General features: G+C 47.6%; 1 protein-coding gene across 1 annotated transcript in view; it reads left to right on the forward strand.

Annotated features, from left to right (window-relative positions):
- Positions 1-2,339: 2,339 nt before the first annotated feature.
- loxhd1a (lipoxygenase homology PLAT domains 1a) overlaps positions 2,340-24,618 on the forward strand; it is a gene marked incomplete at its 5' end in the record, with an annotated part of 56,577 nt that continues 34,298 nt past the window's right edge. Inside the window, 15 exons of the mRNA XM_080476462.1 lie at positions 2,340-3,054; positions 6,537-6,651; positions 8,354-8,365; positions 10,951-11,031; positions 12,529-12,713; positions 12,962-13,060; positions 13,654-13,802; positions 13,979-14,102; positions 14,628-14,878; positions 16,513-16,648; positions 16,749-16,909; positions 16,998-17,084; positions 17,722-17,857; positions 17,933-18,087; positions 18,178-18,338. Coding sequence (XP_080332588.1) covers positions 2,340-3,054; positions 6,537-6,651; positions 8,354-8,365; positions 10,951-11,031; positions 12,529-12,713; positions 12,962-13,060; positions 13,654-13,802; positions 13,979-14,102; positions 14,628-14,878; positions 16,513-16,648; positions 16,749-16,909; positions 16,998-17,084; positions 17,722-17,857; positions 17,933-18,087; positions 18,178-18,338 — 2,567 coding nt within the window. The remainder of the gene's footprint in view (positions 3,055-6,536; positions 6,652-8,353; positions 8,366-10,950; positions 11,032-12,528; positions 12,714-12,961; positions 13,061-13,653; positions 13,803-13,978; positions 14,103-14,627; positions 14,879-16,512; positions 16,649-16,748; positions 16,910-16,997; positions 17,085-17,721; positions 17,858-17,932; positions 18,088-18,177; positions 18,339-24,618) is intronic.

Below are 24,618 nucleotides of genomic sequence, written 5' to 3' on the forward strand. Positions count from 1 at the left end.
ATAAAGTTCAGCTCAGTTTCATGAATGTAGAGCTGAATCATCTAGAATCTCAGTTCATTTCTCATATAGAGCAGGTCTCCATCCTGCTCTTCATTATGTTGAATCTAATAATCTGATCCATCCTGAGATCAGTCCGACCAGCTTGGTGCTGCTGGATCTGGGTTCTGAGGAACCAAAAGACAAAGTTTACCAGTTATGTGATGTTGCATCAGACTATTATTCAAATGATAGAATTTCATGTTATATCCCACAACATCACAGAATCCCTCGACTTGATAATTATATTGAACAGAAGTTTGGAGGCAAAGTTAAACATCTTACCTGTTCCATCGTCATTTCTAGTTTCTGACCGTGAGCTGGTTTTAATGAACACCTTGTCAATCTCTACATTTTGTTGTTTCTGTTTCCAGAACTTTCCTCTGTTTAATTCTAGCCTCTCTGCTCCTTCTTCTTTCTATCCATCTTTCAAACCCACTGACCCACTGAACGGACGTGTTACGTCATCAGGGTGCGTCTGCAAAAATAGAAGCTGCCAGGGGTAAACTTTAAATAAAGTTTATTTAAAAAAAAACAAAGAAGAAGCTGCCAGTCCATCCATCCATCCATCCATCCATCCATCCATCCATCCATCCATCCATCCATCCGTCCCTCTCCTCCCTCTTATCCGTTTCCGGGTGGTGGTGGTGTCAGTCTGAGCATCGTCACCCAGATCACATTGCACCATTAAGAACCTTCCTGCAGGTGGAGAGCCCACAGGAAGGTGGTGCCCGGCGTGGGACATGAACCCTCTACCTTGAGACCGAGAGTCTCATGCTCTACCTACTGAGCTGGCCGGGGGGCGAAGCTGCCAGTGGTAAACTTTAAATAAAGTTTATTTAAAAAACGAAGAAGAAGCCATGTGGAGGGAGGCATAGACATAATAAAGAGTAGACGCCTCATTGACTGCTGCCGCCCGCTTGAAAACAGAAAACTTATTGCATTTTGAACGTCTGTTTACGTGACAACGGTGCTCGGAGTCACTGAAAATGCAACTTTTCTGTTTTCATATGAAAACACTGTCATTGCCTCAGGCCCTGTTTCCACCACAACCTATTCATGTGACAAAACCTAATCCGTTAAAAAAAGTGTTGTTTCCACGGCAGCAGCAGACACACTGACATCATGTCGTTAGTCTGTTAGACCACAGGAGGGCGCTGTTTCTTCTTTTTGTACTGAAAACCACAGACGCGTGTGCAGAGAACAAAACGCTATAAACATAAAGAAAATGGAGAGAAGTGACATTCTCATGGACTGATGAGGAATCGGATGGTATCAGGGAGAGTCTTATCTATTAAACTACTGATATAGACGATAGAACCAGAATATGACCGCCAGTCAAACCACTACGGGTCGGCCATGTTGGTTTACTGGAGCAGGAACAGAAGAACTATTTACCACCAGAGCGGGGGTACCGGGTGAGCAGTAACAGGCTCCGTCGCCTCCGTCGCCTCCAGCAGTCTCTGCAGGGGGGAATCACCACCGTGAAAGAAAAGTTCCACCTTGAGAGGCGGGATAAAAACTTTACGATGTCGTGGATTCTGACCCCAAAAGTGAAGAAAGCTTTGCGGATACAATCATTGTCATTGTTGTGTAAACAGAGCTTTAGATTAAGGTGGATTATCCAGATTGTGAAACTACTAGTTTTACTGCCAGTGGTTCAAAAAAATAAAAGTACAAGTCCAGAGAATAAAACAAATCATTGAGTATTTAGAGATGAAGTCACACTAATCCCAGACGTGGGTTTATTTATCTTCTGTCTGGACTTGTGAATGTGATTCAGACACGATGCTACACCGTGTACTAGAGTCAACAAAGCGAAGCAGTTGAAGAGGTGTGTGTGTGTGTGTGTGTGTGTGTGTGTGTGTGTGTGTGTGTGTGTGTGTGTGTGTGTGTGTGTGTGTGTGTGTGTGTGTGTGCAGGTAAAAGCGAGACACCCCCGGCCCGTAAAGCGATCCTGACACCATGAATAATGGAGCGAGCGGCGGCAGAGGGGATAAGCTATCTGAGCAAGGCTCCTTTTTCACGGGGCTTTTCTCCGCGCCGGTCACGTGACCAAGGAGGTGACAGTAATTTTTCATGAGTCGTTGTTGGTGTGACCATATTCCAAACTGTGCGGGTGCGAGACGCCCCGGGACGGTGGTCCCTGCCTCTTCACGTCCCCAGTCAGAACGTCTGCACGCCTCCCGCCTCACCATCACTCCACCTCGCCGCCGCCAAGGGTCAAATGAATTGTCTTACACCATTAGAAACTCACCGCAGCACTTAGGGAACTAAAGGCCGGGGAAGTGGATGAATAAAAGATGCCGTCGAAACAGAAAAAATCTGCAGCTTTGGAAGAAACCGAAGAGGTTGATGACGAGGTGGAGGAAACTGAGCCAAAGTCTGAGGACGGCGGCGGCGGCGGGGAATCCACTCAACGGGAGAAGAGTCGGAGGAAACACAAGAGCACAGAGAAGTGGGAGAGTCAGGAGGCACCGGAGGGAGAGAAGACTAACGGAGAGGGTGAGAAGGTGAAAGAGAGGAAGAAGAAGAAATCAGGGGATGATGCTGAAGCTGCGATTGAGAGCAAAGATGAGGAAAGTGAGCAGAACAACAACGAATCCACCAGCAAACCCAGAAAGGAGAAGTCTGATAAGCTCAAGGAGGAAGTGACTGACGGAGGAAAGGAGGAGAGGAAGAGGAAGAAAAAGAAGAAATCCTCCTCGGAGAGTCCGGAGGGAAAGGACGAGATGGGGTCCAAGGACAAGAAGTCCAAGGATGGGAAGAAGAAGAAGAAGTCCCACAACGATGAGGAGGAGGAGCCGTTAATGGAGGAGCAGGAGGAGGACGACTCCAAGAAGAAGAAGAAGAAAAAGGTGAAGAAGGGATCAGCGGACAGCGACGAGGACAAGAAGAAGAAGGGGAAGAAATCCAAAGCCAAGCAGGTGGACTACGCTGCGCTCTACCAAGACGAACTGCTGAACTACCACACAGACTCGTCAGACGGATACGACGACGAGTACTACAAAAAGAAAGGTAAGGTTTCCTCCGGTTCCGCCTCGGCTCCCAGCGGCAGGGAATCCCCCGCTGGTCGTTCCAGGTCCAAGCTTGGTTTGGTTCCGCATGAACAGAGCCAAACAGAAGACGAGTGCTGGGTGGCGTCCCAGTCCCATACCGGGAGCCAGAACCTGGAGCCCTGGCCTGGCCAGGAGCCAGAACCAGGAGCCAGAACCAGGATCCCCGGCAGGGCCAAAGGCAGGGCCAGGAGCCAAAACCAGGAGTCAGAACCAGGATCCCCGGCAGGGCCAAAGCCAGAACCAGGAGACAGAACCGCTTCTGACAGTCCAGCAGTCACTGCCAGACGTGTATTTATTTATTGATTTGTTTGTATGTAGTTTACCAACTGTTTACAAAAACTATTATTCCATGAAATCTTCAGGGATGATTTGTCATCATCAAGAACCAATCCGGTAGATTTTGGAACGTTAACGACTAAAACTTTCTGAATAAAAACTGTGAAAAACTATAACAAAACCATACAAAGAGGATGAGAGAGGCACCTCATGGAGGAGATCAGTGTCTGTTGCCATGGAGACGCTCCCCGCTCAGTGTTTCACAGTGATGCAGCTACCAGACAGGCTAGTTAGCATCAATATGAGCTAACGGCTATCATGTTAGTGATGCTAACTTGGTTCAGTAAACAATGTGGTGCTGCTGAAGGAATAAATCCTTTATAAATGTTATATAACCTCCTTCCTTGGTGGTTTATTGGACCAGACTGGAGCCTCTCCTGGGGGGTCTTGTGGTTTTGGCCCGGCGGGCCCGATGTTCTCTGCTTTAAAGCGAAAGTGAAACTAACTGAGAGGTTAGCAGCGCAGCGCCACGCTATGTGGAGGCGGCCATTATTTACATCTCAGAATTTATTTCCGAACAGCACATCGTCTGAATATTCAGATCACCGGGTCCAGCCTCAGTATTTTGGCCGTTTTTGTGTCTCTCAACTTGAAATTTACCAGGAAAACCAGTCTGTTGTTTGCATTCGGGCGGTTGTGGGTCATCAACGTGTGTCAACAGTTAGAACCTGTAAGTGTAGTGACGTGTCGGCCCAGTAGAGGGCGTCTGCTCGTCAGAGCTTCTACTGTTTTTGACTATCAGTTAATAATTCTCTGAGCTTTTAAATCCATACGTGCAGATTCTTAAATAGTGAGACAGCTTTCACTTTTATTTTTCATTTTCTTCTGTCAGACCCTAAACAAAAACACTCTTCATGCTATTTGCTTCAGTTTTTTTTCTATTCTTTTGTTTTATATCACCGTAAACCGGATGTCTACAAGCTGCACGCTGTATCACAGTGGAGGACCGGGGGAAGGGTTTCCCCAGGCTCAGTGAACCTCTACCTTCTCCTTTTGATGACCAACTTTGTGTTCCTTTCCTTATCTTTTGTGGCTTGTGTTTTGATGATAAGTTATTCAAATTGAAGAAACACATGTTGACACTCCCAGTCCTCTCGCTCAGCCATGTCGCTCAGGTTCCTAGTACTCGTTCAGTTTGACCTCCGTCTGTCTGATTGATCTGCTGTCCATCTTTCTAATCAGCCTCTAATAGCTCCGATCAATTAGACGTCGCCAGTCGAATCTGCTCTTTATGTCCACTCCTCTTTCTTCTCTTGCTTTTTAGGAACTCAAGCTGTCTGTCTTCTATTTGGATAGATAGATAGATGCGCACAGCAGGACTATTAAGTTTCCGATGAACAGTCGGAGCCCTCCAGTCTCTGAAGCAACGCCTGCTGACTAATCTCCCCTGAAGATTTAATGTTCTAACTCATACAAAGGCTGTTTTCCTTTGAAATCCTCCCTGAAAACTCTTCATCTGAAGTTAAAAAAAAAGGATTGAAAGCCGGTATCAATGAAAACATGTTTCAGGAGGATTAATGCAGAAGATTTAGATGTGGCTCTCCAAACTTTAAGGCTTTCATTAGGTGAAAATAATCTAGCTTTTCATATCTACCTGTGGCAGAGAGGCGACTAAGCCCTGACAGGAATCAGGTGTGCGGCCTCACCTCTCTGCCCATAAAGGAGGAGCTGCCCAGACACTCGGGGTGACAGGTGGGAGATGTGGTGTGTGAGATTGGTTCAACTTTTAGAAATCACTGGTCTCTGGAAGCTCTGACTCTTCGTCTCTGTGGGGGACCCCGATGGTGGCGTGCTCTACTGCTACTGCTCTTTTCAAATGAGTGTTTTTAGCACAATTTCTGGCATGGTGGGAGACAACTGCGGGAGGAAGCCCAGGGGGAACATGCAAACTCCACACAGGAAACATAGTGCCATAATAAACTTTAAAATTAAACTCTAAAGTTTGTCTCTGATGAAAATGTCAATATTTTATCAAAAACAAACAAATACTATTAAAAATTCCAACATAAAACCAATTTTAATGAAAAGCTCTGATGCAAAATACACTAAACTATCTAAACTATCTGCTCCTCCAGCTGTTGCATTCTGGGAGTTTTTACAAACCCAAACTGACAGCGTGGCTTCTAGACTAATTCTAGTTAGCTAGTTTAGGAAGCCTCCTAACACCTTTACTAACTCCTTTAGGAAGTCTCCTAACACCTTTCACTAACTCCTTTAGGAAGCATCCTAACACCTTTCACTAACTCCTTTAGGAAGCCTCCTAACACCTTTCACTAACTCCTTTAGGAAGCATCCTAACACCTTTCACTAACTCCTTTAGGAAGTCTCCTAACACCTTTCCTTAACTCCTTTAGAAAGCCTCCTAACACCTTTCACTAACTCCTTTAGGAAGCCTCCTAACACCTTTCCTTAACTCCTTTAGGAAGCCCTCGAACACCTTTCCTTATTCCCGTGACGTCATCCACTGGGTTAAGGTAAAGTCGATAGTTAAGGAGTTAGGAGGGACAATTCGGACGTCCCCTCAGTGTCGTGTTGTTTCTGCTACTCTGAAGAAATCTGTTAGAAAATCAATGTTTTCTTTGGAAATGTCACAATTGTTTTGCTGGTCCGGGTCGGAGCCTGTTTGACATCCCTGGTCCGATTGGAAGTTTGCTGGTCCAAATCCCTCAGCTGGCAGGTTTCCACTGCAGGAAACAAATTTCGTTATGTACGTGAGCAATAAAACCTGACCGGTCCGATCCTCCGGCCCATCGTGTTCTTCTGTCTGTGGGTCAAACCAAACGGGGTTGAAGTCCCGCCTCCCGTCTCGCTGCTTTCATTACACAAACAGACACACTTGTGAAACGTGAGAGACGCTCGGCGGCTGTATCGTCGTCCATCAGACATGGATTGGCTGCAGATTCGCCGCATTAAATTCCCTGGCCGCCGCGTCTGGAGGGAAACATAATGCTGCTCCATGTCTTTAGATTATTGGAAACTCTCAGAGGATGTGGCCTAGTTATTGTTCTTTTAATGAGGCACTGTCTGATGCCATTTATTAACCTTATCCGATGCAGAATTACATGTTTTCTCATCTGTTTCTTTCTCTCCCGGTCTGTTTGACAGTGTACGAGGTGGTCACCATCACCGGGGATGTCAAGGGTGCCGGGACGGACGCTAACGTGTTTGTCACTCTGTTTGGAGAGTTTGGCGTCACGCCGAAGGTTCACCTGGCCAGCAAGTGAGTTCAAACCGCTGTAGGTCGAAGCCACAAGTAGGGATGCACCGATACCGATGTTTTAAAGGACGAGTACGAGTGCTAACCTGGAGCTACTTGCCGATACTATGCTACGTCACCTCCAACAGCCCTGAAGGCTGAAATATACGACTGAGTTTCCAGTAGCATAGCATCTAGCTACGCTATGCTACTGGAGACTGTAGACTGAGCTGCTGGGAATGAGAGGATCAGTCACTTTAATCATGTTCAGCATGTAGCATTGCTGGCGTTTGAGCTGTGAAACACTTTAGCATTTAGCATGTAGCGTAGCTCAGCGATACTGGATCCACTGAGTGACATCGAGCTCACTCTGCTGGTGATGAAGTTGCTGGTGTTTTCTAAATGTTGTTCTGGTCCTCTTGATATTTTATAAAAAACATACATTTCTGACAAAATATTTTTTCAAAAAATAACATTTGAAAAAAAGAACACAATTTGCAATCTGTCGTACTTTTTCCGTTCTCATTCGTTTTAATGTTCCTACACCTGTCCTTCATAAAGGAGACATTCTGTCCAGAGAACAAACCAAACCAGAACATCTCTCATCTCAACCTGCAGTTTCCTAAATCCTTCACACCAAAGTCCAGAAGTTTCCAGACAAACCATCAAACTGTTGATGCTTCCTGACTGACGCCATCTTGAGAAACCTGCCCCAAGTTATTGTGGGATATCAAAGATGGCGTGGCGGCAGCTCCAGCCAGAATATCAACATTTGAAAAACCTCCAGACTTTGTCAAAGAAAGAGTCTTAAAGCCTGGAGAAAGTCTGAATGTAGTGAAACTGAAGGTTTTTCCAGAGAGAATCCAGATGTGCAGAGATCCAGTGGACAAACGGGATCTTGTGACACGAAGCCTCGGGAACCTTCAGGACTTTCTGCGACGCTGCGACGTCAACAAACCGGGGATGTCCCGCCAAAATAAAATGCTGGAAATACCAGTTAGTCTGAGTGTGAAGAGGAATTTCCTTTAGGAAGGTTTTAGAGATGGACGTCAACAACTAGAACTGGATCCTATGTTTCATTTCTCCCCTGAGGATTCTGGTGGAGGAACTTTAAAGAATCTCCAAACCTCAGATATCGCTCGTGCTCTCTTGTGAGCGACATTGCTGATGCATGATGTCAAAAGTATCAGCCCCCGATATCGGTATCGGTATCGGTGCATCCCTAGTCCAAATGAGGGCCCCAGCTAAATACTTGCGCAACTGTAATCCACTAGAGATTCTAGAAATATGTAATTCTGGCCTGACAAAGCCAAACAAATGGGTCGAGTATCAACTGGTAAGAAGTTAAACTCATGTATCATTTAACTTTTCATGTCATGCTTACTCTGTTTTATAGCAGGGGTGTCAAACATCAGGCTCGTGGTCAAAACCGGCCGCAAGAGGCTGCAGTCTGCCACAACAGAGAAAATTGTTGTATTTTGCATCATTAAAATTGGCTTTATCTTAAGATTGTAGTAATTTTTGTTACTAATTCTTCAGATTTGGAAAAACTGTTCTCATCACATGTACTCTGCACAAAGAAAACCTTAAAAGTTTAAATTGGAAGGTTTATCCTTTCACTATTCTACCCGTCCTGTCCACTCAAGATGAAATTGGACCAAAATGAGTTTGACCCCCCTGGTCCCATATTAACAGAATCTTTTCTATCTCCCCCCCGATCCTCCAGCACAGAAAAGAGGTACTTCTTCATCAGTCTGCAGCAGGAGTGCCTGTCCTCGTGTTGCTTGTTTTGTGGACATGAAGCTGTATGAAAGAGAATTCTGGCTCAACGTGTCTCATTAATCAAAACATGGTGGAGATGCTCAGTAAACCTCCACCAGCCGAGACACTGAGCCAATAATGTCTCCTTCATACAGCCGCTGAAGTGTCGGACAGCGAGTATCTGGAGTAAGGAGGAACTGTGTGACATGGCCGGTCTTCTTTTCCATTTGAGCAAAATGAAAGAAAACCACGATGTCATTTCTGTGGAAGATCAGGTGACTCAGGTATCAGCTGCTCATTTTACCTGCACCTTGACTGACAGGCCAGCTTCAGCTTCAGCCAACAGGAAGGACACACTCATTGTGAGGCAGAGCAGACGGTGACACACACACCTGGACACCTGGGGGCTGGGGGGAAGGGGTCTCAGTCCCCCAACCCCCGATCCAGTGTCCGCAGGCTGCACAGTAACTCAGCCGCCAACATCACACACACACACACACACACACACACACACACACACACACACACACACACACACGTTCCCTCAGACTTCATTTATGCCAAAACGTTCTCAAGTGAAAATGAAAAAAATTAAATGGTGTTGTGGGAGTCTGTTTACCAACGACGGCCCTCAGTCCATCCATCAATCCATCCATCCATCCATCCATCGTCTCCCTCTTATCCGTTTCCGGGTGGTGGGGGTGTCAGTCTGAGCACCGTCACCCAGATCACATTGCACCCATTGAGAACCTTTCCTATGGGTGGAGAGCCCACGGGAAGGTGGCGCCCGGCGTGGGACATGAACCCTCTACCTTGAGACTGAGAGTCTCATGCTCTACCAACTGTGATGGACAGGGGTTGTTCTCTGAGCAACTTTCTGAAAATACTACATCTCTGTCTCCATGGCAACAGCGGGGAAAACGCTACTGTCCAAAAACGCTCCATTTCCATGGAAACAGGCGAAAATGCAACTTTTTGTAAACGCTCTCACTTCATCTTTGTGTAAATGTGGGAAAATGCAACTTTTTGAAAATGCATCATCCCTGTGGAAACTCAGAGCCGCTGTATATGCAACTTTTTGAGAAGGACCCAATGTGGAACTTTTTGAGAATCCTCCGACTCTGTCATCATGTAATCGGGGGGAAAAAACGCAACTTTGGCAAAACCCTCGAGCTCATTGTTTACAAAAAGTTGTCGTGTAAATGCGAAATTTATCCAAAAGAGTGTTTTCACTTGAAACGTTGGCGTGTAAACAAGTCGTCCTCTCATTGTCCCGTAGGAGGTGAGGAGTTTCACCTTACTCCGATATGTCCTGCCTGTATCGTGTTCTAAACACTGGACTTCCTGTGAACACGATGCAGCTGAGCCGGGTTGCAGTGTCAACCACAAAATGTGCCCGGTTGAGCATTCGAGGCACATTCTAACACAACTCTTTGGAAATTCAGTGTAATTATAAACCAGGTGAAATTGCATGAATTCCAAAGTTTGCTGTGGCTTTTTTAATTGTAAACATTTTCATAATCAATGTGTGACTCATTCTCTTGCAGGTGATTTAACAGGAGGAATAAGGGCTCATGTTCATGTGTGCTGGACGGCGGTTCCTTCTTGGCAGTTTGTGGCAGTGCACCTTAATTATGAACCTTGGCACAGTGTGCCCCTCCCCAGTTGTGTGTGTGTCTGTGTGTGTGTGTGTGTGTGTGTGTGTGTGTGTGTGTGTGTCTGTCTGTGTGTGCGTGTGTGTGTGTGTGGGGGGGGGCAGACACAAAGGCAGGTATTCTAACTTCATGGAAAAGAGGGTGTCTGATTCATGGCGTCTGGCACTGGGGGTCTGGCCTGGCCCGGGTCCACTCTGTCAGGGGTAAAAGTACATCAAGAGGAGGAGGAGGAGGAGGAGGAGGAAGGTTTCAGATCATATAACCACCACAGGCCCACCAGTGTACCTTTTAGGAGTCATATGTTCCAGCTTTTCAACATATAAAAAATATATTTTTTTTTTATAAAATATAATAAAAATTTAATTTTTTTATGCAACCAAAGATGCTTTACATAGCAAAAACAAAAAGGAACACTGAAAAAAAAAAAACAGTTTAGGACAAAACAAGTTTGAACAGAGGAGTGTTTTAAAGTTCCCACACATGCCCATCTTGGGAAGAGGAGGAAGTCCTTCCTCTCGTGGTGCCATGTGCCAGAGCAGAGCTGCCTAATTGTGGGAGGAGTCAAAGGGAGGGCCTACCTTGATTGGGATTGGCTAAACCCCCGATGACACTATATAGGGTTTGATTTCTGATTGGCTGGTTGGAGCAACACACTTTTTAAAACCTGAAACAAGCCAGGGAGAGAGAGGACAGACTGTCTTCACTTCTGGGGCGTCAGTCCAGGTATGGGGACGATTAGTACTGATGGAGAACCAGTAGAGAGGGAATTTTGCATAATATGAGCCTTTAATCCACCGGAGTTCAGTTTCATCTGCCCTCCTGAAACGTTTCTTCATCTATTTTCATCACATGAAGAAAGATTCTCTGCACATCTTTCTCACATTTCTCCCGTTTCCACACCCTGCAGAAGCCGGACGGCCTTTGAGAAGAACAAAACAGATGTTTTCCGGATCAAGACGCACAACGTGGGACCGATAAAGAAGCTGAGGTAGAACACAGAACGTTCAACCTGCCAGGAAATCTCCCACGCACACTCACAATTGCATAACTTCCTGACGAGAAAAAAAAAGCCTCCTGGGATGTCCCATAATGCTCAGCTGTAGGTCGCCGGTGACGTTGCGGTTCGTTAAGTGTACATCACACAGGCTGGCGGTGGCTTACGAGCCGAATCTTCTCACTTTTCCCGGCTGAACTCTCCGGCCATCAGAGGATTTGAGCGGGAGGTTAAGCTCCATCTGCTGTGTTTGACTCCCGGAGGCCGTTACGTCACCGCCAGCATGAACACTTCAGGCTCAAACTCATCAAAGTGGGATCTGATTACAGTGAGACTCAAGTGACGACCAAGTGGGAGAATTCATTTGGACCAATCCATTCATAAGCATATGTTTGTGTCCTGAGGGGCTGAGTTTGTTTTCTCAGCTGTCACAGGGAGAAGTCTGCCAGCGTTCAAGGTTCAGCTGTGGGTCTCTGAATCAACAATAACAACACGGAGGCAAAGCCTCTTTCCATGCTTGTTCTAGATCAGCGGTTCAAATGTTTCAGTTCAGGAGCCTCATTCACTTCAGTTTCATCCTGAGTGGACCAGGAACTTGGTGCCATAATAGCCTATCAATCTAAACTTTAATGTTGTTTACCTTTACCAACGAGAGTTGGTCGTGAAGGTTATGTTTTCATCTACGTCTATTCATCTATTTACTTATTGGTTTGTTTGTATGTATTTGACCAAGTTTTCGCAAAAAACTACAGACCTAAAATGCATGAAATCTTCAGGGAGGATTTGTCATCATCCGGGGGACCAATCCATCACATTCTGGGACGTTGAAAACATTTATTCAGAAACGTTTAGCCATTAACGTGCCAGAATGTGATGGATTGGTCCCCCGGATGATGACAAATCCTCCCTGAAGATTTCATGCATTTTGGGTCAGTAGTTTTTTGCGAGAAGTTGTTAATATACATTGAAAAAAGCAATAAATAAATAAATAGCCGCAGATGAAAACATAACCTTCTCGGCCGACCTCATTGGCGAAAGTAATAAAGTGCAGTGGCAGGGAGTCAGGATTCCTGCAGCCTTCGCTTCACAGACGTTTTATGATGGATATCTTTGAAAAGGAGCGATGATCAAGATATTGAATGTGAGAGCAACCAACAAAATCATAACTTTAACAACTCAAAAAGAAAACTTCCATAAATTCACTCAAAACTGAAAACATGAGAAGCCAAAGGTGGCGGATTTGAAATGCAGTCGTGTCATGGAGCAGTGGATCGGTCTGCATTCAAGAGGCCGGCTATTAATAACCGTGCTGCATTATTCATATAGTTATTCTACTGCGTCTTATTCAGGATCCGTTACACCTCCTGCACGTGTGAACGGCTGCACTTGGAGACAATAAGCTGGGTTGTTTATTGTCTGCAGGAAGGCGAAACCTCGCGGGGGAACAAAGGGGCTGGTGTGAGGGTGAATTCACTCTGTTTACCTTCCCAGGATCGAGCACGACAACACAGGGATGAACGCCAGCTGGTTCCTGGACCGAGTGGTGGTGACCGACATGAACCGGCCGCATCTGCGCTTCTACTTCGCCTGCAGCAACTGGCTGAGCCGGGAGGAGGCCGACAACCTGTTTGTGAGGGACCTGCTGGGAAGCCTGAACCCCATGGACGTCCCCAAACGTAGGTCACTGCTGACGGACCGCCCACTCCCAGCAACCAGCCCACGCTCAGCGTGACTCACGGCACACAAACAAAACAACGAACGTCCCGCAGTTACAACAGCATCGCTGGGACACTTCCACATGAACTCTTGTTGTTCTTCTCTGGACTGGAGGAACCTCTTTACTTTTATCCGCCATAAAAAGTGTGGTTCCTCCAACTCCTCCCCCGTCCATGAAGTGCCGTTTCCTGTGTTTTATGTTTCACAGTGAATAAATACATCGTGAGCGTGTTCACGGCTGATATGAAGGGAAGCGGGACGGACGCCGACGTCTTTCTAAACATCTTCGGAGAGAATGGAGATACAGGTCGGTTCTTTCTTCATCAGGGGGAAACAATCAATCACACATGTGACAGAAAAAGCAGTTATTGGCCAAAATGATGAAAACAATGAACAAGATGCATCACAGCCGGCCCAACAAAAACAACCCCTCAGCTTTACAGTAAAGGATAATGTGTGTGTGTGTGTGTGTGTGTGTGTGTGTGTGTGTGTGTGTGTGTGTGTGTGTGTGTGTGTGTGTGTGTGTGGAAATGTGTATATATATATATAAATGTGTGTATATATGTGTATAAATGTATATATATGTGAAGAATAATTTAAAAATAACTATAATTTTAACAGCAATATAAATGATTAGAAATATAAACAAGAAAAAAAAGGAAATAAAAACTAATGAAGTTGAATATATTCACATGACAGTGAAATTAATAAATATTTCAGCCCCACAGAGAGAAAAACATGAAAATGATGAATTTTCACTTTGGGTCTAAAAGCAAAATCTATTGTGCAAAAATCCACCAGCAAACCAGAAACTATTTCTGACCTGTTTTTATAAAGGACTGAAATGGTCTTTGTCGCTCAATGTTCTGCATCTGGCTGCTGATCTTTGTCCTCTTCCAGGAGAGAAACGACTGGACAGCGACAAAGACAACTTCGAACGCGGCTCCGAGGACAAGTTCACCATCGAGTCTCCCAACCTGGGCCGGCTGAGGAAGATCACCATCGGTCACAACAACCGAGGCTCGTCTGCTGGATGGTTTCTGGATAAAGTACATTAATGCTCACACACACACACACACACACGCACACGCACACGCACACGCACACGCACACGCACACGCACACGCACACGCACACGCACACGCACACACACACACACACACACACACACACACACACACACACACACACACTCATCAGAAACATGCCCGTGTTTGTCCTGCAGGTGGTTATAGACGACATGGGGAATAAAGAAGTGTACGAGTTCCCAGTCAATCGCTGGTTTGCAATGGATGAAGACGACGGTAAAATACAGCGAGACGTGCTGGTTGGATCCATGCAGCCGATGGGTGAGTCACCAACTGGGCTGCTTCCTACTGATGTCCACCTTCAGTTTTCCGCTCTCCTGAAACTCACATTAAACAACCACGGTTCAAACTTTAAAGTGCATCAAAAACGTCCCTGTAATATATTCCTACAGTGTACGAGTCTCGTTTCTGTTGCGTTTTCTGGCTCTTCTGGCCTGAAATCACATGATACAACGAGCTCAAGCTCTCATCATGAACTGAATCATTATCAAGGAAACAGATTATCACCATGATGATATTTTGATTGCAAACAAATAGAAGAAAACCGAACATTTATTATTATTATTATTATTATTATTAATCTATTGCAACGCAAATGCACTGATGTAATATATCTATACAGCTACACAAACAGATAGATCCTCTAAAACCACAATACAATCCACTAAATGCACTAAACTGAGCCATAAATCCTAAATATTTCAGTCTTATAGCAGTTGATGCTTCATTTTAGCACAATAAACCAGCAGAAGTGTCATTTTCCTACTTTTGTCTTTGTCCCTTTAGGAATCGTGTACAACGTACAAGTGATGACAGGAAATGTCCGAGGCGCCGGCACCAACTCCAAGATCCACATCGTCATGCACGGCTGCAAGGGCATCAAGAACAGCGGCAAGGTCTTCCTGGAGGGCGGCGCCTTCGAGCGAGGCCTCATCGACACTTTCAACGTGGAGATCTGCGAGCTGATCAGCCCGCTCAGCAGGGTGACCATCGGACACGACAACGGCGCCGTCGGAGCTGGATGGTACTGTGAGAAGGTACTGCCGCCGTGTCTTCACTGAGCAGTCACTATCAGACCGCTCTAATTCACACCTTCTATGGTGGGCCAATACTTCAAGACTCCTCAAGGCCCAAATATTCTTTTTTGAACATAAGTTGGTACCTGGGGCCATCGGAGCTGATTTTATTTTTGGCTGTAATAATATGAATAGTGTACCATATCATTATTATCGTATAATAATCACATCATTCCGGCTACATTCCTCACTGCTTCTAAACATCTGATTTTACAAAGGATGTCTTTGCTTTCTAATAATCCATTATATAAGATACATAGCCTACTTTGATGGACTCAGAACCCAGAGAGGATGCTGGTCTATTCCGGGTCAGAGGGAGAGAGAAGGTCCTGGGTCGGAGGGGGAAACAACAATAACATTTTATCAGCAGCCAATCAAACGTCACAGAACACAACGTTTATTACAGCATCATAAGTGATGCACCAGAATTTAATGTTCCAGCGAGTCTGGAACTTTGTTTCCTGACTTTTGCTGCTGTTGGTGTTACTGGTGGTGCCGCCGTCACTACCACCACTACCGTCACTACCGCCACTACCGTCACTACCGCCACTATCGCCACTACCGCCGCCACTGCCGCCGCCGCCGTCACTACCGTCACTACTGCCACTACCGCCACTTCTGCCACTACTGCCGCCGCCGCCACCACTACCGTCACTACCGTCACTACCGCCACTACCGCCGCCACCGCCGCCACCGCCGCCACTACCGTCACTACTGTAACTACCGTCACTACTGCCGCCACTGCCACCGCGCCACTACCGCCACTACCGCCACTACCGCCACTACCGCCACTACCGCCGCCACTACCGTCACTACCGTCAGTACTGCCATTACCGTCACTAACCGTCACTAACCGTCACTACTGCCACTACCGCCACTACCGCCACTACCGCCACTACCGCCACTACTGCCGCCACTGCCACCGCCACTGCCACCACCACTGCCACCGCCACCGCCACCACTGCCACCACTACCGCCACCACTGCCACCACTGCCACCACTGCCACCACTACCGCCGTCACTACCGCCGTCACTGCCGCCGCCACTGCCGCCCCTACTGCCACCGCCACCGCCGTCACTGCCGCCACTATCGTCACTACTGCCACCACTGCCACCACTACCGCCGTCACTGCCGCAGCCACTGCCGCCCCTACTGCCACCACCACCGCCGTCACTGCCGCCACTGCCGCCACTGCCGCCACTGCCGCCACTATCGTCACTACTGCCACCACTGCCACCGCCACTGCCACCGCCGCCACTACCACCGCCACCGCCCTGCCGCTACTGCCGGTTGTTGGAAAAGTGGTGATACCGGGTTCAGGTGTTTGCTTTGTAAGAACATTTGTCAATTTTTGATTGTTTGTTCACTGAACGCTTAGTGATAATCAACAGCGATGTCACCGACTAACATGAATACGCTCCAACATTGACACCCAGAACTTGAGAATTTTCATTGGATAATCCAATCAAATATCCCCCCCCCCCCCCCCCCCCCCCCCCCCCCCCCACCACCAAGGGTTGAGCACTCACCGGATCTCTGCCTGTGCATGTCAGTTGGGCTCTATTTTCTGTTCATTCATTCATTCATCGTGCAGGTGGTGATATATTGTCCATTCTCGGGCATAGAGCAGACGTTTCAGTGTGGGATGTGGCTGGACGAGGACGAGGGTGACGGACTGATCGAGAGGGAACTGTACGAGATGGTTTCACTCAGGCAGAAAAAACAGAAAAGTAGGCGGCATCGTCTGAAATCTTAACAATTCAAGTTATATTTTATTCCACTACATGAATGACTGAGGGCCGCCTGATGAATCTACTGTGTGTGGTGCAGAATACCCCTGGTCCCTGTGGATCTGGACTTCAGACGTGAAGGGGGCCGGAACTGACGCGCAGGTCTTCCTGCAGATCTACGGAGAGAGAGGCAAGTCGGATGAGATCAAGCTGGAAAACAACTCAGACAGTTTTGAACAAGCACAGCTTGATAAATTCATGGTAAGTGTGACACTGTTGTTAATGTATGGCACCGAGCCTCCAGGTGAAGTTCCTCTCCTCTAACTCCCTCCTGTCGGGGCCACTGCAGATCGAAATGCCAGACATCGGGAGGCTGCTGAAAGTGCGGATCTGGCACGAGAAGAGACATCCCTTCTCTGGCTGGCATTTAGCAAAGGTGAAGCTAACTGCTGCGTCGGTGTGTTTTGTCTGTCACGACTTTCTAAATATAATTTCACAATCACCCCTGGTGGCTGACCTGGTATTAGTCTGTACTGTTCTCACACAGTGGATGATAATAATGGTAGATCCTTTAGACTACAAACTGCATGATTTCAACAATCCCAACAGTCACTGTTAACAATGAAAATGCTCGAATAAAGTTAAATAACATTCAAAAAACATTCAGGGAGTTGCAGCAGACCAACATTGTTTAACATGAATATGCTTGGTAGAGCGGTAGAGCCGAGTATCATCTCCAAAGCAGAATTTGATATTGTATTTACAGAAAATATGGAAAAGGGGGAGACGATGGATAATGAGAAGGATGGGGCCTGGGACGGAGCTCTGAGGAACACTGGAGGAGAGAAGCTGTGGTCACTTTGTGTTTGAGCTGCTGCCATGATGCAGGAGACTCACGACTAAAACACTTGAAAACAGCTTTTATTCCAGTGACTGCTTCCCTGAATGCTGCTTGAATGAAATGTGCAATAAATATATCGAGCTGCTGATTGCTGGAGTCGTGATTTGTTTGATCTGGAGGTTTATGGACCAGAGAAATCGTTGACGGCTGACGAAGCTCTGACTTTGTCCAGGTCACTTTACTCAAGACGTTGACCGTGGAGAAGTACTCCTTCGAGTGCGGCCGCTGGCTGGACATCAACGAGGACGACAATGAGATTGTGAGAGAGCTTCCGGCTATGGGGGTGTTGATCGAGGAGCCGCTGCCACGTAAGAAACACAGCGAGGACGGTCGGTGGCCATGTTTCAAACCTGGCATCACGAGCTGCACTTTTCTTTCCTCAGTGATAAAGTACCGCGTCACTATCTGCACGGGGAACGTCAGCGGCAGCGGCACAGATGCTACCGTCTTCCTCAACGTGGTGGGAGACTTTGGAGACACGGGCGAGCGACTCATGATCACCAGCAAAAACAACGTCAACAAGTTTGAGAAGGGAAACGTGAGGATCTTCAGCGAGGAGCGAACACACTGACAGAATGGAAAAGTGCAGCGTAACGCAGCACCTTGTCGTCTTCCTGTCGTCCCTCAGCATGACGAGTTTCTCATCGAGGCCGTGTCGCTCGGCCAGGTGCGGCGGGTGCGGGTGGGTCACGACGGGCGTGGCGGCGGCTGCGGCTGGTTCCTGGACAAGGTGCTTGTCAGAGAGGAGGGTCAGCCGGAGAGCATGGCCACAGAATTCCCCTGCTACAGGTAACAACCAGGAGAAGACTCATGTTTGCTTTTTTCCCTTCGCCAATGAAAGCTGGCCGAGAAGGTTATGTTCTGTCAGTGCGTATTTATTTATTGGTGTGTGTGTGTGTGTGTGTGTGTGTGTGTGTGTGTGTGTGTGTGTGTGTGTGTGTGTGTATATTTGACCAATTTTTCACAAAAACTACTCACCCGAATTCCATGAAATCTTCAGAGATGATTTGTCATCACCAAGGACCAATCCATGAGATCCTGGGACGTTAACAACAAACTGTTTCTGAATAAATCCTAAAAAACCAAAAAAGCGGATGAGAGAGGCACTTCATAGAGGAGATCAAAGGAGATCAGAATCGGTTGCCATGGAGACGCTCCCTGCTCAGTGTTTCACGGTGATGTAGCTACCAGACAGGCTAATTAGCGTCGATATGAGCTCAGGGCTATCATGCTAGTGATGCTAACTCAGTTCCACAAACAGCCATCTTGGTACGTCATGGAGATCAACCACAAAGATGCTTTTCCCCTATGGAATACATGCAAATGTAAACACTTACCCATATAAATTAAAATCACTTTAAATAAAGGAGAAAATTAAAAGCAGCCACTTTTTTCAATCACTACGGGATTAATATTACTCCTGCATTTGATATATGTAAATTTTTTCACTACAACTGATTAAGGTTGAACTATTTTTAACAACTTTAGATACTAATATGAAGTACAGTAATGAATCATGTTGCTTTACATGATTTGTTGATACTTTGGCTGTCCTGTGAGAACCACGCTTCTCTAAAACCTTCACAAGCTGAGAAAAACACCTTTTCTACTTCATTGCAATGCATCAGCTACTGCATGGAGGCTTTATCTTGCTGTACTCTTTATAAGCTGTTTCCACCATCGGATATACCAACAGTTACTTTACTTTGTGTACTGAAAAAAGTTCTACCTACGGTGCTATGATGCTATCCACCGTTAGCATGACTCAGCTTTAAAATGACACCTAACCTAAACCCCTGGTGGAGCACGCTGCTATTGGCATCAACAATATATGCTAGTTTAGGGCCGGTATATCAACGCTGAGCACACGCTAGAAACCATACAATCTTAACTTTATCAGGAAATTTAAAAGTGGCAAATTACCGCTATGTAGCTCACGCCTGCACGTTAAATGTGTCGTCATTTCCTGTCTGACAGGGGAGGGAGTCTCACAATGGAGGCTGCACCCGAAATGCCTGAGAGTGGAGGTCCTGCAGCCAGACGCCTCTCACTAAATCCACTTCCTAAAGGTTCTCCAGCAGTACTAATCGTCCCCATACCTGGACTGACGCCCCAGAAGTGAAGACAGTCTGTCCTCTCTGTCCCTGGCTTGTTTCAGGTTTTAAAAAGTGTGTTGCTCCAACCAGCCAATCAGAAATCAAACCCTATATAGTGTCATCGGGGGTTTAGCCAATCCCAATCAAGGTAGGCCCTCCCTTTGACTCCTCCCACAATTAGGCAGCTCTGCTCTGGCACATGGCACCACGAGAGGAAGTACTTCCTCCTCTTCCCAAGATGGGCATGTGTGGGCGGAGCCAGTCCAGCTCACACAGACACAGCAGATTCTGAATGTAGCTCCTATGATCCAATATTCAAATGAGGAAAATCAAGGAGGAGCTAGAAACTTAGAATACTGAAGGTTTCTGGACCAACCAGACCAGGAGGACGAGGTGAAGAGGAGGAGGAGGAGGAGGAGGAGGAGAACAGGAGGAGGACAGGAGAACTTTAAAGTTATTTCCTATGTCTTCGACTCCGACTAAAAAAACTGCAATTATCACTAAATAAACTAAGCAGGATTGAGTTTTTATGGTAAAACTCTCAGTATTTTCTAATATACTGTAGTGGACATTCTGCTGGACCGGTTTTAAACCTCTGGCCAGATCTTGATCACCCCTGTCGACACTAACAGTAATAATTGGTTTATTCGATTTTCAGTGCTTTCAATTATTCTCAGTAGGAATCAGACAAATCTAGTTTTTTAACATGCTCCAGTGTGGCTGCAGAGTCATAGCTTGTGCACATCCCACCACCCAGCTCGAAGGATGTATCTTCTGTTTGCTTGGCGATCAGGAAACGTGGTGCTCAGCGCTCTGAAAGCCTCCTAATGGATGTAAGTTGACCACACCAACGTTCACTCGCTCTCCGCTGCCTGTTGTTGAAGCCGTCAGGCTGATGGATTAGTTTGCTGTTACAAATGGACACTAAATGCATGTGGTCAAGCTGCTCAGTGTGAAACTGGAGAGGAGCGGCGGTGCAGCGTTACTTCTGGAGACAGCCTCCTCCTGTCCGTCTGTCTCCCTCTGCTTCACTGGAAAGGCTTTGTTGGCTTACTGCAGACTCTGAGCAGACCAGGACCCCAACCTGCAGACTCTGAGCAGACCAGGACCCCAACCTGCAGACCCTCCTTTATTCTGGGAAATGTGACGAATAGACTGAGCTTCTTAAAGAGGAGGGATGAGGGAGAGAGAGAGAGAGAGGGGTGGAGAGAGAGAGGGGGAGAGAGGTGGGGAGAGGGAGAGGGAGAGAGAGAGGGAGAGAGAGGGGCGGAGAGAGAGGGGGGAGAGAGAGAGAGGGAGAAAGGGAGAGAGAGAGAGGGGCGGAGAGAGAGGGGGGAGAGAGAGAGGGAGAAAGGGAGAGAGAGATGGAGAGAGAGGGGCAGAGAGGGGGGGGGAGAGGGGAGAGGGAGAGAGAGATGGAGAGAGAGGGGCAGAGAGAGGGGTGGATAGAGAGAGGGAGAGAGAGAGAGGGGAGAGGGAGAGAGAGATGGAGAGAGAGGGGCAGAGAGAGGGGGGGAGAGAGAGAGGGAGAAAGGGAGAGAGAGAGAGGGGTGGATAGAGAGAGGGAGAGAGAGAGAGGGGAGAGGGAGAGAGATGGGGAGGGGGAGAGGGAGATCTAGAAAGGGAGAGAGACGGGGTAGAGACAGAGAGAGGGAGGGAGTGAGAGAGAGAGGGAGGGAGAGAGAGAGAGGGGAGATAGAGAGGGAGAGAGAAGGAACGATGGATAGATAGATTAAATTAGATGAATGTAGACTCAGTAGAAAGAAAGAAAGAAAGAAAGAAAGAAAGAAAGAAAGAAAGAAATACCTGACTTGAAAAACCCTTTATTCAAAAAAACACAAAAATCACTCATTTACATGTTTATCCTCCTCGTCCTCACAAAAGAGAAGAATAATATCTAGACCAACACAGTGTGGAACCACAAAGTGGTCTCACACTGTGATCAGCTATACAATCAACACAAGATCACATATAATGTTAAACATTCATGATCAGACAGTCCCCCTCACCACGGAGCACCTGCTTCCTCCTGCTGATTACCTGGTTCCTCCTGCTTAAAACCTGGTTCTTCCTACTAAAACCTGGTTCCTTCTGCTGAAACCTGGTTCCTCCTGCTGATTACCTGGTTCCTCCTGCTGAAACCTGGTTCCACCTGCTTAAAACCTGGTTCTTCCTACTAAAACCTGGTTCCTTCTGCTGAAACCTGGTTCCTCCTGCTGATTACCTGGTTCCTCCTGCTGAAACCTGGTTCCACCTGCTTAAAACCTGGTTCCTCCTGCTGAAACCTGGTTCCTCCCACTAAAACCTGGTTCCTTCTGCTGAAACCTGGTTCCTCCTGCTGATTACCTGGTTCCTCCTGCTGAAACCTGGTTCCACCTGCTTAAAACCTGGTTCCTCCTGCTGAAACCTGGTTCCTCCTACTGAAACCTGGTTCCTTCTGCTGAAACCTGGTTCCTCCTGCTGAAACCTGGTTCCTCCTGCTGAAACCTGGTTCCTCCTGCTGATTACCTGGTTCCTCCTGCTGAAACCTGGTTCCTCCTGCTGATTACTTGGTTCCTCCTGCTGAAACCTGGTTTCTCCTGCTTCGCCAAATATCAAGTTTTGCACATCAAAGATAAAATTCAATAAGACCAATGTTCCCTTTTTTTTTTGGTGTACTTTGGACTAAAAACAGAAAGGGGACAGAGGAACCCTCTCCCAGAGCCTCCAGCCTTCGTAGAACCCTGTAAAGAACAGGACACCACTAGATGTTCTAAAGTTTCAGGCTCTGAACCAACAGAGCGGTTCTCCCCAGAGCTTGGAACCAGGCAGGCTCTGTATCTGTTCGTAGCTACAGCTCCAGGTATCACCCTCCACAGGGGGGAGTTTGTACAGGACCCACCAGCTCCCTCTAGGGGAAGAATCACCACCAAACAAACCAGTCCACCTGGACTCCCTCACTCCAGCCAGCGACTGCAGATTCAGGACCTTCACACAGCTGCTGTGCAGCTCCTTCCCAGGGCAGGAATGGAAGAGGACTGGAAGAGGACTGGAAGAGGACCAGTCTTGGAGTTTTAATGGTCAGTAGTTTCCCCCCCTCCTCCCATTCTCCCACAGCAGGACGAACCTTCAGGGAGGGGAAGACATAATCTTCTCCTCTACTCCACTGGTCAGCTGATCCTTGTCCTGAGGAGCAGGAAGCGACTGTCACACCTCCTCCACCAGATGCTGGACCACTCTGCTGGACCGGACCCCCATCATCTCTGTTAGCTGCTGTGTGTCTGTCCGAGCTGGATGGACCACCTTTGTGATCCCTGCATCAGTGAGCTGCTTCTCAAGGTGGCTGAGGAGAAGTCGCGGTGGAGATCAGGCAGTTATGGAGCAGAGGTTCTTCAAAGACCCACAGCCCAGGCTTGGCGTCCAGACAGAAGAGCCACAGAGCAGCCTCTGCAGACCCTGCAGTCTGAAGGCCACAGTTCTGGAGACGGTGTCTATGAGGCCCTGCCCCCGCTCTGCCACAGGGAGATACAGGACCGACGCTCGCACCCAGTGCCGGCCAGACCAAACAAAGTCCACCAGAACTCTGCAGTCTTTCTAGGAGGCCTGGTGGAGGGACCAGGACTTTGAGTTTGTGCCACAGAGACGAGGCGACCAGATTGTTGACTATGAGAGTTCTTCCCCCGGAGGACAGCTGTGGTAGAACCCATTTCCATTTAGACAACCTGACCTGCACCTGGTCCAGCACTGGACCAGGTGCACAGAAGTTCTGCTTCTCTCTGTTCTCATTTCCCAACCACACACCCAAGGCTTTTATGCCTGTTGTCCCCCACTTGAGACGTCCAGGGAGGTCAGGAGTGTCCTGAGGACTCCAGCGTCCCACGAAAAACGCCTCACTCTTCTCCCAGTTCACCCTGGCTGAAGAGGCTTTCTCGTCCATGTAAGCCGACACAACCACCTTGGACTCAGCAGCTGGCGTTGGCAGACACAGACCCGTCAGCCGGTTCCTCAGTCTGCGCAGTAGTGTCTCAACAGCCATACTGTACAGCTGGCCTGAGATGGGACAACCCTATCAGAAGCCTCAATGGACAGCTACAGGACAGCTCAGCCCTCCCCCACCTTAATCACACATGATGCTTGGCTGTACAACTTTATCCATGACACAAACAATTGTCCAACCCCAACAGCCTGCAGTGTCGAAAACAAAAAAGAGTGATGAACACGGCAGTTCAGGTTCTACAATTTACAGCACTCACAAATGTCTCTCATTAAAAACAAATGATCATGTATTGACCTGTCAGGGACACAGTAAGATTGTTCTCTGCCAATTAAAAGGTCGATAAAAACTTTTAGTTTGTTGGACAGAGCTTTGGACAATAATTTATAGTCTGTGCATAGAAGAGTTCCAGGTCTCCAGTTCTTCAGCAGGGTCACGTCCCCCTTCTTAGGCAGCAGGGAGATCACCGCATGGCGACAGGAAGCAGGAAGGGTCCCCTTCTTAAAAGAGTCTCTATAAACGTCCAACAGGTCACCTCCGAGCAGGCTCCAGAAATGTTTATAGAACTCTGGGGGGAGTCCATCAAGGCCTGGAGACTTCCCAGAGGCCATATGTGACACTGCAGCACTCAGTTCCTCCAAAGAGAGGTCTGGACTCAGGACGTGACGGTCTTCTGGACTCTGGAGGTGACGGTCCTCTGGACTCTGGACGTGACGGTCCTCTGGACTCTGGAAGTGACGGTCCTCTGGACTCAGAACGTGACGGTCCTCTGGACTCAGCTGGGGCAGATTTTGCAGCAGCTCAGCAGCAGCATCCCCATCACAGTCCTCCGCTCCAAACAGGCCACAGCAGGCCTCCTCATCTCAGCGGGGTCAGAGGTCAGCCGCCCATCCGGCAGCCGGAGACAGAGCCAGACGCTCTGCACCACCTCTTGGTACATACGCTCTGCACCACCTCTTGGTACAGACGCTCTGCACCACCTCTTGGTACAGACGCTCTG

The sequence above is a fragment of the Lipophrys pholis genome (assembly GCF_963383615.2).
Source record: "Lipophrys pholis genome assembly, chromosome: 12".
NCBI lineage: Eukaryota > Metazoa > Chordata > Actinopteri > Blenniiformes > Blenniidae > Lipophrys > Lipophrys pholis.